General features: G+C 45.7%; 1 protein-coding gene across 2 annotated transcripts in view; it reads right to left on the bottom strand.

The window, feature by feature from the left end:
- Nucleotides 1-15000, bottom strand: part of LOC109869349 (plexin-A1) — a 344851-nt gene that overhangs the window by 99257 nt on the left and 230594 nt on the right. For both annotated transcript variants that reach the window (XM_031803595.1, XM_031803596.1), the window contains exons 7-8: nt 14814-14967; nt 8474-8573 (exon numbers count right to left, since the gene is read on the bottom strand). In XM_031803595.1, the coding sequence (XP_031659455.1) occupies nt 8474-8573; nt 14814-14967 (254 nt within the window). The remainder of the gene's footprint in view (nt 1-8473; nt 8574-14813; nt 14968-15000) is intronic.

Below are 15000 nucleotides of genomic sequence, written 5' to 3'. Positions count from 1 at the left end.
AATTATATTAATTTCACTCTCACAGAAAATTGTGAGAACGATCAGTCTCTTTCGAATCAAAAGTTGATGCCGCGATTGTTCACTACAAAAAAAAACACTTCAGAGTTGGCTCTTAACACGGGTACACAAACTCATCAAAATCAATTCTGCTAGTGATTTGTCCAATTAAGTCATTTAACAATCATTTAGAGGCAACATTAGAATACAACACAGCCTTCCAGGACACGGGGAGATGCCTAATGAAACATTTACCTCAGTTAATGGATCAATCAGCCTTTAGAATAGATGTTCAGAACCGACCCTGCCTCTGAGGCTGTCTGTTCCATCCTCCATCACTAAACACTAGGGTAAACCAACAGCCTGTATAAGGTGATTCAACACCTGAGGTCATCTACCTCAAAACGTTTCAAGTCACTTCAGTAGAGTAATTATCTTACTTCAGGAAGAATGTGTCAGTGTGTCTCTGTGTTCTGAACTCATTTCTACTATTGACCCTTGGAGCTAACAGTGTGGCAGGGCTGCTCGGTCAAAACGCTATGTGAGCCACAGATTGGTGTGAGCAGAACAGAGCAGAGCAGAACCGAACAGAGCAGAACACAGCAAAGTTTTCATCTTCCAGTTGCCATGTCTCCAACAGAGAGTAAAATAACCACAGAGAGGAAAATGACCACAGAGAGTAAAATAACCACAGAGAGGAAAATGTCTAGATCGATATACTCCTCCTTCCTATTCAACATGTTCAAAGGCTTATATTCAAATAAGCTGCAAGGCCCAGATAAGCCTGTTTTTTTCCTTAGTTCAGAAAGCATAAATGAACATAGATTACCAGCAGCCTCAACAAGGTTTTTATAGCTACAGGAGAGTAAAATAGAGGATAAAATAAAATACATGCATTAGTTTGAATCCACTCCGCTTCACCCCACATATACACATTGATTTCTCAAAAATCTTTATGAGTTCTACAAAGCCCTTTAACGTGCCTCTTACTCATGTATTCCAGTGACAGAATGAGGCATGTGTAGCACAGCTCCACACTACTATAATGAGCAGGACCCACTACCATCCTAGCTCTACGGGATAAAGTCTATAATCGATTCCTGTATGTGTGTTACTATGGGGAGGAAGTGAGAGAGAGAGACAGAGAGCGAGAGAGCGAGAGAGAGAGAGTACGAGACAGAGAGAGACAGAGAGAGAGAGGGTGGATTTGTGCTACGCTAACAGCCCGCTATTTGTTTGCTTCTGAGGGGTATTACCTTCTAGTCTCCAGACATCTGGGTCTATCGATCCCAGCCAGATGCAGACAGAGAAGGGGGCAATGCCCTTTGAACCCTGCTGATTATTAGCGCCACACTGGGAGATGTGTATGTCCTACAGCAGGAAATCAAAGCCTCTGTCGTGCTCTGGGGCTGCTACTGCAAACTAGTCAATGCTTCCCGTCTGCTAAGCAGACCACCCAAAAGCATACATTATTACTTAATCAAATACAGAATAGATTTATTTAAGTATGCATACAGTAGACCTACAGTAGATCTACCATTTCCCACTGTTAAAGTATACTTCATATCACTATCAGTAAACAGATACATTGATATAATGATCAGATTTTTGTATTTATGTTATTAGTCAGTTAAGAACAAATTCTTATTTATAATGAAGGCCTATAACGGCCAAACCCGGACGACACTGGGCCAATTGTGCCCCACCCTATCGGGCTCCCAAGTGGCGCAGCTGTCCAAGGTACTAGAGGCGTCACTACAGACACCCTAGTTCAAATCCAGGTTGTATCACAACCAGCTGTGATTGGGAGTCCCATAGGGCGGCGCACAATTAGCGTAGAGACGTCCGGGTTTGGTCTGTGTGGACCGTCACTGTAAATGAGAATTTGGTCCTAACTGACTTGCCTAGTCAAATGAAATGGGTTTAATTAAAGCTTTGCTTGTTTCTGCTGAAATCACAAACATGCTTTATTGTTGCTATAGTGCCTATTCAGGAGCTGGGTGAATGAACACTCAGAGGCTGTTTCCTTTGTTCTGCCTGCTTCAGGAGGAAAGGTAGAGAGAAACGGTAGAGGAGAGGTGTAAGCAAGTGATTCAGACATATCGTCTATTAGACTCAGTACTGCCAAGTGAAGTGGCACACTGCCAGGACCAGAGCCCCATCACTTACCCTCTGCTGCCTGCAAATATCACACCTGAACCTGGGCAACAGTAAACTCAGCTTCTCCCCTCTACCTCCAACCTAACAACTCAGAACATCTATCAGGTGTATCACTGTGTATCTCTAGTTGTTTTCAACCTAACACCTACAGTGTGTTGTTCTGTGATAGATAGATTGAAAAGACAATTGGGATGATTGAAGTGAGAGTGGATACCACAGAAGACGACCTCTTCTTCCCATCCAAACCATTCTTTACATTGGTAGAATGTTACCAGAATGTTGAAACCCAATGTTCTTGTCCTGTTACAACAGGTGGTACAAGAAGCACCAGGCCAGTAGCAGGCAGCCATGTTGGGGAGTAGTGGACTACATGTAGTTCAACTAGTCATTTAACTACATTTTGCAGTAGCTTGGTGGTAGTTGAACTAAAATCAAATCTAGCGTGATAAGAATACATTCTTCTTTATTTACACGAAGAACACTAAACAAACTAGCAAAACAACTAAATGAACGTGACGCTATAAGACACGAGTGCTGACCGGCAACGTCACATAGACAAGACAAAAACTAAACCACCCTTGTCACACCCTGACCTACCAAAAATGAGAAAGAAAACAAAGATAACTAAGGTCAGGGCGTGACAGAAGTGGGCAATCGTTTCCTGTCTTTTCAGCATCAGACCTGCCTAACTCTCCCTTGAAACGTCATTATTGTGTTTAATAGGCTAAATGACACATTCTGTTAACAAATGACCCCAAAGTGATCTGTTCTTGCAATTTGTATTTGACATTTCAGATGTACATCTGATCATTTTTCATTAAGCAGTTTGAATGTAGCAAACTACTTTTTAACTTTGGTTAATTCAACTATATTCTCCTAAAGGATAGCTGTAGTGTAGCTTAATTTCTTCCAGTGTGAAGTAAGTGGTAGGTTGGTGAAGGAGATTTTCAGAGAAGCTTCCTTAACACGGACAGCAGGGAGATGAAGTGAACACCCAGCCCGCCTACGAGAGCCTGTCTCAGGGCTCTCGGCCTTCCATGAGTGGGGCCTTTTCAAGGCTGTGAATCCTGCATGCATTTCCTCATTCTTTTTATATTCTAATAGGTGCTGTGGTTTGGCTGAGGCGCTAACCTTTTAGCTCTGTGGATGCATTATCCCCAACACAAAGGGCACAATCCATCTCTCCTTCACTTGTTTTCTCCCCTCCCCCTCTTTTCCTCCTCACTCCTCTCATTAAAAATACATTCAGTCCCTCACACGCTAAATTAAACTATTCCGGCAGTCTTTTAAATGCAAAACTCTAATATTGTTACTGTGTATGTAAATAGCTGGCGGAAAAATTTGCCTTGCCAAGTAGAGTGCCCTCTCCGCCCACCATGCCCATCACCTCTGAGGAAAGCTTTTTATTGCACAGCAGCCCCATTGGCACACCCGGCCCACTGGCAGTCTACACACGCTGGGGTCAGGGTTCAGAGGTCAGGAGGGGAGTAGTTCTGGGGATCACGTGGGTTCTATGTGGCTGACAAGGCTGGGTTGTTAAAACTAGACTGTAGTGTACTGTAATGTCCTGATGGGCTGTGTTGCATACAGCACATCAAAGACCTCACTATGCCTGCTTATTCAATGAGAGAGGCATGGTGAGAGAGCTTAACCAGTCCTCATGCACACACGCACGAGCGCACGCACACACATACACATACACACACACACACACACAAACACATGGTAGACAGCGCACACCCACACATTACAGAGGCCCATATATAATCACACATCCTCTAGGTTCAAAGACGTTGAATCGGGCCTTGATAAGAGGTCCAGGTGAACACTTTACATACACTCTCCATTATGTCCAGCTGTAATGGGGCGCCAGGGCAGCTAATTAGTATAATATTGCTGTGCTAATGTATGCAGCTCACAGAGCAGAGGCCAGGGAAAAAAATCAGTTTGATAAATAAGAGCAGAGAGGAACATCTGGACCAGAAGGAGAGAGGACCAACAGGAAATAAGAGAGAAAGGAAGAGCAGGAAAGGAATGGGAGAGGTAGGGAGGAGAGGGAGAGAATGAGGGGTAGAGGAGAGTTAGAGGGGAGGAGAGGGAGAGAATGTGGGGGGAAGAGGAGAGTTAGAGGGGAGGAGAGGGAGAGAATGGGGGGTAGAGGAGAGTTAGAGGGGAGGAGAGGGAGAGAATGAGGGGTAGAGGAGAGTTAGAGGGGAGGAGAGGGAGAGAATGAGGGGGTAGAGGAGAGTTAGAGGGGAGGAGAGGGAGAGAATGGGGGGTAGAGGTGAGGAGAGGGGGAGAATGAGGGGGTAGAGGAGAGTTAGAGGGGAGGAGAGGGAGAGAATGAGGAGTAGAGGAGAGTTAGAGGGGAGGAGAGGGAAAGAATGAGGGGAAGAGGAGAGTTAGAGGGGAGGAGAGGGAGAGAATGAGGGGGTAGAGGAGAGTTAGAGGGGAGGAGAGGGAGAGAATGGGGGTAGAGGTGAGGAGAGGGGGAGAATGAGGGGGTAGAGGAGAGTTAGAGGGGAGGAGAGGGAGAGAATGAGGAGTAGAGGAGAGTTAGAGGGGAGGAGAGGGAAAGAATTAGGGGTAGAGGAGAGTTAGAGGGGAGGAGAGGGAGAGAATGAGAGTTAGAGGGGAGGAGAGGGAGAGAATGAGGGGGAAGAGGAGAGTTAGATGGGAGGAGAGGGAGAGAATGAAGGGTAGAGGAGAGTTAGAGGGGAGGAGAGGGAGAGAAAGAGGGGTAGAGGAGAGTTAGAGGGGAGGAGAGGGAGAGAATGAGAGGGTAGAGGAGAGTTATAGGGGAGGATAGGGTGAGAATGAGGGGTAGAGGAGAGTTAGAGGGGAGGAGAGGGAGAGAATGAGGGGGAAGAGGAGAGTTAGAGGGAAGGAGAGGGAGAGAATGAGGGGGTAGAGGAGAGTTAGAGGGGAGGAGAGGGAGAGAATGAGGGGGAAGAGGAGAGTTAGATGGGAGGAGAGTTAGATGGGAGGAGAGGGAGAGAATGAAGGGTAGAGGAGAGTTAGAGGGGAGGAGAGGGAGAGAATGAGGGGGGTAGAGGAGAGTTAGAGGGGAGGAGAGGGAGAGAATGGAGGGTAGAGGCGAGGAGAGGGGAGAATGAGGGGGTAGAGGAGAGTTAGAGGGGAGGAGTGGGAAAGAATGAGGAGTAGTGGAGAGTCAGAGGGGAGGAGAGGGAGAGACAGAGGGGTAGAGGAGAGTTAGAGGGGAGGAGAGGGAGAGAATGAGAGGGTAGAGGAGAGTTATAGGGGAGGATAGGGGTGAGAATGAGGGGTAGAGGAGAGTTAGAGGGGGAGGAGGAGGGAGAGAATGAGGGGGAAGAGGAGAGTTAGAGGGAAGGAGAGGGAGAGAATGAGGGGGGTAGAGGAGAGTTAGAGGGGAGGGAGAGGGAGAGAATGGAGGGTAGAGGCGAGGGAGAGGGAGAGAATGAGGGGAAGAGGAGAGAGTTAGAGGGGAGGAGAGGGAGAGAGATGAGGGTAGAGGAGAGTTAGAGGGGAGGAGAGGGAGGAGAATGAGGGGTAGAGGAGAGTTAGAGGGGAGGAGAGGGAGGAGAATGAGGGGGAAGAGGAGAGTTAGACGGAAGGAGAGGGAGAGAATGAGGGTGGTAGAGGAGAGTTAGAGGGGAGGAGAGGGAGAGAATGGAGGGTAGAGGCGAGGAGAGGGGGAGAATGAGGGGGTAGAGGAGAGTTAGAGGGGAGGAGTGGGAAAGAATGAGGAGTAGAGGAGAGTTAGAGGGGAGGAGAGGGAGAGAATGAGGGGTAGAGGAGAGTTAGAGGGGAGGAGAGGGAGAGAATGAGGGGGTAGAGGAGAGTTATAGGGGAGGATAGGGTGAGAATGAGTGGGGTTAGAGGAGCGTTAGAGGGGAGGAAAGGGAGAGGGGAGAATTAGGGGTAGAGGAGAGTTAGAGGGGAGGAGAGGGAGAGAATGAGGGGTAGAGGAGAGTTAGAGGGGAGGAGAGGGAGAGAATGAGGGGGAAGAGGAGAGTTAGAGGGGAGGAGAGGGAGAGAATGAGGGGGAAGAGGAGAGTTAGATGGGAGGAGAGGGAGAGAATGAGGGGGTAGAGGAGAGTTAGAGGGGAGGAGAGGGAGAGAATGAGGGGGTAGAGGAGAGTTTGAGGGGAGGAGAGGGAGAGAATGAGGGGGTACAGGAGAGTTAGAGGGGAGGAGAGGAAGAAGAGACATAGGGGAAAGAGGATGAGACAGAAAGCTAGAGAATGGGTAAGGAAGAGGAAGAGGGAGAGATTAAATATATAGTAATGGGGTGGGAAATGGGTGAGAGGGAAGATGGCGGTCTTTGGACCATATATTCAGAACCAGTCAAAAGTTTGGACACACCTACTCATTCAAGGGTTTAAAAAAAAAAAAAAATTACATTGTAGAATAATAGTGAAGACATCAAAACTATGAAATAACACATATGGAATCATGTAGTTACCAAAACAGTGTTAAATAAATAAAAATATATTTTAGATTTTAGATTCTTCAAAGCACCACTTTTTGTCTTGATGACAGCTTTGCACACTCTTGGGATTCTATCAACCACTTTCACCTGGAATGCTTTTCCAGCAGTCTTGAAGGAGTTCCCACATATGCTGAGCATTTGTTTGCTGCTTTTCCTTCACTCTGCGGTCCAACTCATCCCAAACCATCTCAATTGGGTTGAGGTCGGGTGATTGTGGAGGCCAGGTCATCTGATGCAGCACTCCATCACTCTGCTTCTTGGTCATATAGCCCTTACACAGATTGGAGGTGTGTTGGGTCATTGTCCTGTTGAAAAACAAATGATAGTCCCACTAAGCGCAAACCAGATGGGATGGCGTATCTCTGCAAAATTCTGTGGTAGCCATGCTGGTTAAGTGTACCTTGAATTCTAAATAAATCACTGACAGTGTCACCAGCAAAGCACCCTGACACCATCACACATCCTCCTCCATGCTTCACTGTGTGAACCACACATGCAGAGATCATCCGTTAACCTACTCTGCATCTCACAAAGACAAAGCAGTTGGAACCAAAAATCTCACAGTTGGACTCATCAGACCAAAGGACGGATGTCCACTGGTCTAATGTCCATTGCTCGTGTTTCTTGGCCCAAGCAAGTCTCTTCTTATTATTGTTGTCCTTTAGTACTTGTTTCTTTGCAGGAATTCGACCATGAAGGCCTGATTCACACAGTCTCCTCTGAACAGGTGATGTTGAGATGTGTCTGTTACTTGAACTCTGAAGCATTTATTTGGGATGCAATCTGAGGTGCACTTAACTCTAATGAACTTATCCTCTGCAGCAGAGGTAACTCTGGGTCTTCCTTTCCTGTGGCGGTCCTCATGAGAGCCAGTTTCATCATAGTGCTTAATGGTTTTTGCGACTGCGCTTGAAGAAACCTTCAAAGTCCTTGAAATGTTCCGTATTGACTGACCTTCATGTTTTAAAGTAATGATGGACTATATTTTTTCTTTGCTTATTTGAGCTGTATAATATGGACTTGGTCTGTTACCAAATAGGGCGATCTTCTGTATACCACTCCTACCTTGTCATAACACAACTGACTGGCTCAAATGCATTAAGAAGGAAAGAAATTCCACAAATTAACTATTAACAAAGCACACCTGTTAACTGAAATGCATTCCAGGTGACTACCTCATGAAGCTGGTTGAAAGAATACCAAGAGTATGCAAAGCTGTCATCAAGGCAAAGGGTGGCTAATTTGAAGAATCTCAAATATAAAAACTATTTTGATTTGTTTAAACACTTTTTTGGTCACTACATGATTCTATATGTGTTATTTAATAGTTTTGATGTCTTCAGTATTATTATACAATGTAGAAAATAGCCAAAAATAAAGAAAAACCCAGGAATGAGTAGGTGTTTCCAAACTTTTGACTGGTACTGTATGTGTTCAGTGAAAGGCAGAGTTAGGGATGGTGGGATAGATACAGGGGCTGACAGCCTCAAGCCAAAATGTGGAGAGAGTGGTGTGGAGGAAGGGAGGAAAAGAGATCTCAGATGTAAAGGAACATAACTCAGTGTAGTAAAACTTTATCAAATACATCAGAGGAGCTCCAAGTTATTAAGAAAATGACATTAAGAGTCTGATCTCATCAGCAGTAACAAGCACTGCAGAGCAGAGAGGAGAGGGTATCTTTCTCTCTTTCTCTATCTCTCTCTCTTTCTCTCTCACACACACACACACACACACACACACACACACACACACACACACACACACACACACACACACACACACACACACACACACACACACACACACACACACACACACAGAATTAGGTAAAGCGGAACTTACGATTGGTGCACACTGCAGTTGTAGAAGACAAAGTCCACACTGGCAAACTTCTTCCCTGTCTCCTTAGACTTCAGATACAGCTTCACAGTACGCTTGTCCCCTAGAAAGAGGTACAGTCAGATACAGCTTCACAGTACGCTAGTCCCCTAGAAAGAGGTACAGTCAGATACAGCTTCACAGTACGCTTGTCCCATAGAAAGAGGTACAGTCAGATAAGCTTTCAGAACTGGGTGATGAGGCCAATAAATCTTTCACAATATTTTTCATATTTTTGACAGCATGACCATATTCAATGGTATTTTACATTTTTGAATAATACAAGTTCTAAATAGGCTTTATGAGTAGCTCATGACCTCAGGGTGGCAACACATTAAGTGATTTCAATGGGTCTTTCTCCATTCTGATTGTTTTATACTGTTCAATCTAATGTCAAAAAAATAAAAAAATTGCATTTCCTTTACTATTATTTTAATTTCCACATTATTCTAATTATATAATAGGAATATAGTGGGCAGCGTCTTGAATACATTGGGGTTTGACATGACAACAAATACATAAACCAGGGAGGAATTATTGACAAGGTAGGAACCAAAGTGTTGATCAGTGTTTCCAGGTGACCCTAAATAGATGTTACATTGCATCTTTTCTTTCCTCTTATACAGTATATATACAAAAGTACGTGAAGACCCCTTCAAATTTGTGGCTTCGGCTGTTTCAGCCACACCCGTTGCTGACAGGTGTACAAGTCGAGCACACAGCCATGCAATCTCCATAGACAAACATTGTCAGTAGAATGGCCTTACTGAAGAGCTCAGTAACTTTTAACGTGACACCGTCATAGGATGCCGCCTTTCCAGCAAGTGGGATTGTCACATTTCTGCCCCTGCTAGAGCTGCCCCAGTCAACTGTAAGTGCTGTTATTGTGAAGTGGAAATGTCTAGGAGCAATCAACGGCTCAGCCGAGAAGTGGTAGGCCACACAAGCTCACAGAACGGGACCGCCGAGTGCTGAAGCGCGTAGCATGTAAAAATCGTCTGTCCTCAGTTGCAACGCTCACTGGCGAGTTCCAAACCGCCTCTGGAAGCAAAGTCAGCACAAGAACTGTTCGTCAGGAGCTTTATGAAATGTGTTTCCATGGCCGAGCAGCTGCACATAAGCCTATGATTACCATGTGCAATGCCAAGCGTCGGCTGGAGTGGTGTAAAGCTCGCTGCAATTGTAGCAGTGGAAACGTGTTCTCTGGAGTGATGAATCACGCTTCACCATCTGGCAGTCCGACAGGATGAATCTGGGTTTGGAAGATGCCAGGAGAATGCTACCTGCCCGTATGCATATTGCCAACTGTAAAGTTTGGTGAAGGAGCAATAATAGTCTGGGGCTGTTTTTCATGGTTTGGGCTAGGCCCCTTAGTTCCAGTGAAGGGAAATCTTAACGTAACAGTGTACAATGACATTCTAGACGATTCTGTGCTTCCAACTGGCAACAGTTTGGGGAAGGTCTCTCCTGTTGACAATGACAATGACAATGCCCCCGTGCACAAAGCGAGGTCCATACCGAAATGGTTTGTTGAGATCGGTGTGGAAGAGCTTGACTGGCCTGCACAGAGCCCTGACCTCAACCCCATTGAACACCTTTGGGATGAATTGGAACACCAACTGTGAACCAGGTCTAATCACCTAACATCAGTGCCTGACCTCACTAATGCTCTTGTGGCTGAATGGAAGCAAGTCCCCGCAGCAATGTTCCAACATCTAGTGGAAAGGCTTCCCAGAAGATTAGAGGCTGTTTTAGCAGCAAAGGACCAACTCCATATTCATGCCCATGATTTTGGAATGAGATGTTCGACGAGCAGCTAGCTAACATATTCATTCTTCGCCTATTCCTTTCTGATTTAGAAGATACCATTGCACAAACAACATGTTTATCTAAGCTTACACCATCACTGCTACCAGTTGTTTTAGCTAGCTACGTTTGTGATTAGTATTTATACTTGTATTTATTATGGACTACTCTTTATTATGGATCCCCATTAGTTCCTGCCAAGGCAGCAGCTACTCTTCCTGGGGTTTATTATGGATCCCCATTAGTTCCTGCCAAGACAGCAGCTACTCTTCCTGGGGTTTATTACGGATCCCCATTAGTTCCTGCCAAGGCAGCAGCTACTCTTCCTGGGGTTTATTATGGATCCCCATTAGTTCCTGCCAAGACAGCAGCTACTCTTCCTGGGGTTTATTATGGATCCCCATTAGTTCCTGCCAAGGCAGCAGCTACTCTTCCTGGGGTTTATTATGGATCCCCATTAGTTCCTGCCAAGGCAGCAGCTACTCTTCCTGGGGTTTATTATGGATCCCCATTAGTTTCTGCCAAGGCAGCAGCTACTCTTCCTGGGGTTTATTATGGATCCCCATTAGTTCCTGCCAAGACAGCAGCTACTCTTCCTGGGGTTTATTACGGATCCCCATTAGTTCCTGCCAAGGCAGCAGCTACTCTTCCTGGGGTTTATTATGGATCCCCATTAGTTCCTGCCAAGGCAGCAGCTACTCTTCCTGGGGTTTATTACGGATCCCCATTAGTTCCTGCCAAGGCAGCAGCTACTCTTCCTGGGGTTTATTATGGATCCCCATTAGTTCCTGCCAAGGCAGCAGCTACTCTTCCTGGGGTTTATTACGGATCCCCATTAGTTCCTGCCAAGGCAGCAGCTACTCTTCCTGGGGTTTATTACGGATCCCCATTAGTTCCTGCCAAGGCAGCAGCTACTCTTCCTGGGGTTTATTATGGATCCCCATTAGTTCCCGCCAAGGCAGCAGCTACTCTTCCTGGGGTTTATTACGGATCCCCATTAGTTCCTGCCAAGGCAGCACCTACTCTTCCTGGGGTTTATTATGGATCCCCATTAGTTCCCGCCAAGGCAGCAGCTACTCTTCCTGGGGTTTATTAGGGATCCCCATTAGTTCCTGCCAAGGCAGCAGCTACTCTTCCTGGGGTTTATTACGGATCCCCATTAGTTCCTGCCAAGGCAGCAGCTACTCTTCCTGGGGTTTATTACGGATCCCCATTAGTTCCTGCCAAGGCAGCAGCTACTCTTCCTGGGGTTTATTACGGATCCCCATTAGTTCCTGCCAAGGCAGCAGCTACTCTTCCTGGGGTTTATTACGGATCCCCATTAGTTCCTGCCAAGGCAGCAGCTACTCTTCCTGGGGTTTATTACGGATCCCCATTAGTTCCTGCCAAAGCAGCAGCTACTCTTCCTGGGGTTTATTACGGATTCCCATTAGTTCCTGCCAAGGCAGCAGCTACTCTTCCTGGGGTTTATTACGGCTCCCCATTAGTTCCTGCCAAGGCAGCAGCTACTCTTCCTGGGGTTTATTACGGATCCCATTAGTTCCTGCCAAGGCAGCAGCTACTCTTCCTGGGGTTTATTACGGATCTCCATTAGTTCCTGCCAAGGCAGCAGCTACTCTTCCTGGGGTTTATTACGGATCCCCATTAGTTCCTGCCAAGGCAGCAGCTACTCTTCCTGGGGTTTATTACGGATCCCCATTAGTTCCTGCCAAGGCAGCAGCTACTCTTCCTGGGGTTTATTACGGATCCCCATTAGTTCCTGCCAAGGCAGCAGCTACTCTTCCTGGGGTTTATTACGGATCCCCATTAGTTCCTGCCAAGGCAGCAGCTACTCTTCCTGGGGTTTATTACGGATCCCCATTAGTTCCTGCCAAGGCAGCAGCTACTCTTCCTGGGGTTTATTACGGATCCCCATTAGTTCCTGCCAAGGCAGCAGCTACTCTTCCTGGGGTTTATTACGGATCCCCATTAGTTCCTGCCAAGGCAGCAGCTACTCTTCCTGGGGTTTATTACGGATCCCCATTAGTTCCTGCCAAGGCAGCAGCTACTCTTCCTGGGGTTTATTACAGATCCCCATTAGTTCCTGCCAAGGCAGCAGCTACTCTTCCTGGGCTCCAAACATATTAAAGCACTTACATCAATGAAAGATAAAACAGGACATCATATAACATTATTACACCACTACATATCTACAATACAACATGTTTAATACCACCATTCAACAATATCACAATGTGCGCCTATGCATGTGGCTATACTTTAGTGTGTGTCTCTTCACAGTCCCTGCTGTGCCATAGAGTGTATTTTTACCTGTTTTTATCAATCTGATTCAACTGCTTGCATCAGTTACCTGGTGTGGAATGTAGTTCCATGTAGTCATGGCTCTATGTAGTACTGTGCGCCTCCCATAGTCTGTCATGTAAATAATTCATGTTAGCTCTCTGTGTACTTTTAAGGTCCAGCTGTGCTGCCCTGTTCTGAGCCAACTACAATTTTCCTAAGACGCTCTTTGTGGCACCTGAACACACTACTGAACAGTAGTCAAGGTGTGACAAAACTAGAGCCAGTAGGACCTGCATTGTTGATAGTGATGTTAAGAAGGCAGAACAGAGCTTTATTATGGACAGACTTCTCCCCATCTTAGCTACTACTGCATCAATATGTGTTGACCATGACCGTGTACAATCTAGGGTTACTCCAAGCAGTTTAGTCACCTCAACTTGCTCAATTTACACATTATTCATTAGGAGATGTAGTTGAGGTTTAGGGTGTAGTGAATGATTTGTTCTAAACAGAGAGCTGGTGTAACTGAGTCAGGTTTGTAGGCCTCCTTGCTCTCACACGCTTTTTTAGTTCTGCCCACAAATTTTCTATAGGATTGAGGTCAGGGCTTTGTGATGGCAACTCCAATACCTTGACTTTGTTGTCCTTAAGCCATTTTGCCACAACTTTGGAAGTATGCTTGAGGTCATTGTCCATTTGGAAGACCCATTTGCGACCAAGCTTTAACTTCCTGACTGATGTCTTGAGATGTTGCTTCAATATATCCACATCATTTTCCATGCTCATGCAGCCATCTATTTGTGAAGTGCTCCAGTCCCTCCTGCAGCAAAGCACCCCCACAACATGATGCTGCCCACCCCCGTGCTTCACGGTTGGGATGGTGTTCTGCAGCTTGCAAGCGTCACCCGTTTTCCTCCAAACATAACAATGGTCATTATGGCCAAACAGTTCTATTTTTGTTTCATCAGACCAGAGGACATTTCTCCAAAAAGTATGATCTTAGTCCCCATGTGCAGTTGCAAACCGTAGTCTGGGCTTTTTTATGGCAGTTTTTAGAGCAGTGGCTTCTTCCTTGCTGAGCGGCCTTTCAGGTTATGTTGATATAGGACTCGTTTACTGTGGATATAGATACTTTTGTACCTTTTTCCTCCAGCATCTTCACAGGGTCCTTTGCTGTTGTTCTGGGATTGATTTGTACTTTTTGCACCAAAGTACGTTAATCTCTAGGAGACAGAACGCGTCTCCTTGCTGAGCAGTATGACGGCTGCGTGGTCCCATGGTGTTTATACTTGGTACTATTGTTTGTACAGATGAACGTGGGTACCTTCATGTTTTTGGAAATTGCTCCCAAGGATGAAACAGACTTTTGGAGGTCTAGAATTTATTTTCTGAGATCTTGGCTGATTTCTTTAGATTTTCTCATGAGGTCAAGCAAAGAGGCACTGAGTTTGAAGGTAGGCCTTGAAATACATCCACAGGTTACACCTCCAATTGACTCAAATGATGTCAATTGGCCTATTAGAAGCTTCTAAATCCATGACATAATTTTCTGGAATTTTCCAAGCTGTTTAAAGGCAGTCAACTTAGTGTATGTAAACTTCTGACCCACTGGAATTGTGATACAGTTAATTATAAGTGAAATAATCTGTCAGCAAACAATTGTTGGAAAAAAGACTTGTGTCATGCACAAAGTAGATGTCCTAACCGACTTGCCAAACTATAGTTTGTTAACAAGAAATTTGTAAACTTCCGACTTCAACTGTAGTTAAATATGGTACATTCTTAGAAAAAAAGGTTCTAGATAGAACCAAAAAGGGTTCAAGTCTTGCTTCATATATAGCAAGCCCAAAGGTTCTATATAGAACTGAAATTGGTTCCATATAGAACCCTATATGGAACCTAAGGGTTCTATATGGAACCAGTTGTGGTTCAGTGAAGAAGAACTCCTGGGGTTCTGATCAAAGAACTCTACAAAAGAGTTCTATATAGAACCTTTAGAGGTGTCATATATGAAGCAAGCATAGAGCGCTGTTTGGTTCTATCCCTGAACCCAGCCCTAACAGCTTCACAGTACGTTTGTCACCAAGAAAGAGTGACAGTACGTCAGTACAACACAATCTACACACAGACAAATAATCCAATGCTGTTCACACACAGTGTAACTGGGTTATATTACTAGCAAATAGCAGCAGGAGGCTGCGGCTAAATGTCTCACCCTGGTTGCGTGTGATGGGGGCGACCTCTCGTGTGGAAGGGGACAGGCAGTAGATGCGTCCCCCAAAGATGCGTCCCTCTGTCTCAGTGTAATCCTCAAAGGAGCAGTTGACCCCTGCCGAAAGGTTAGGCACATTCTGGGCCTGCAGCACCAGCTAGGGATACAGAGAGAGAGGAGAGTGTGAGGA

This window comes from Oncorhynchus kisutch, linkage group LG24 (genome assembly GCF_002021735.2).
Source record: "Oncorhynchus kisutch isolate 150728-3 linkage group LG24, Okis_V2, whole genome shotgun sequence".
In the NCBI taxonomy this organism is placed as follows: Eukaryota; Metazoa; Chordata; class Actinopteri; order Salmoniformes; family Salmonidae; genus Oncorhynchus; species Oncorhynchus kisutch.
Note: the sequence above shows the minus strand (reverse complement) of the source record. Positions and strands in the feature narration are given on the sequence as shown.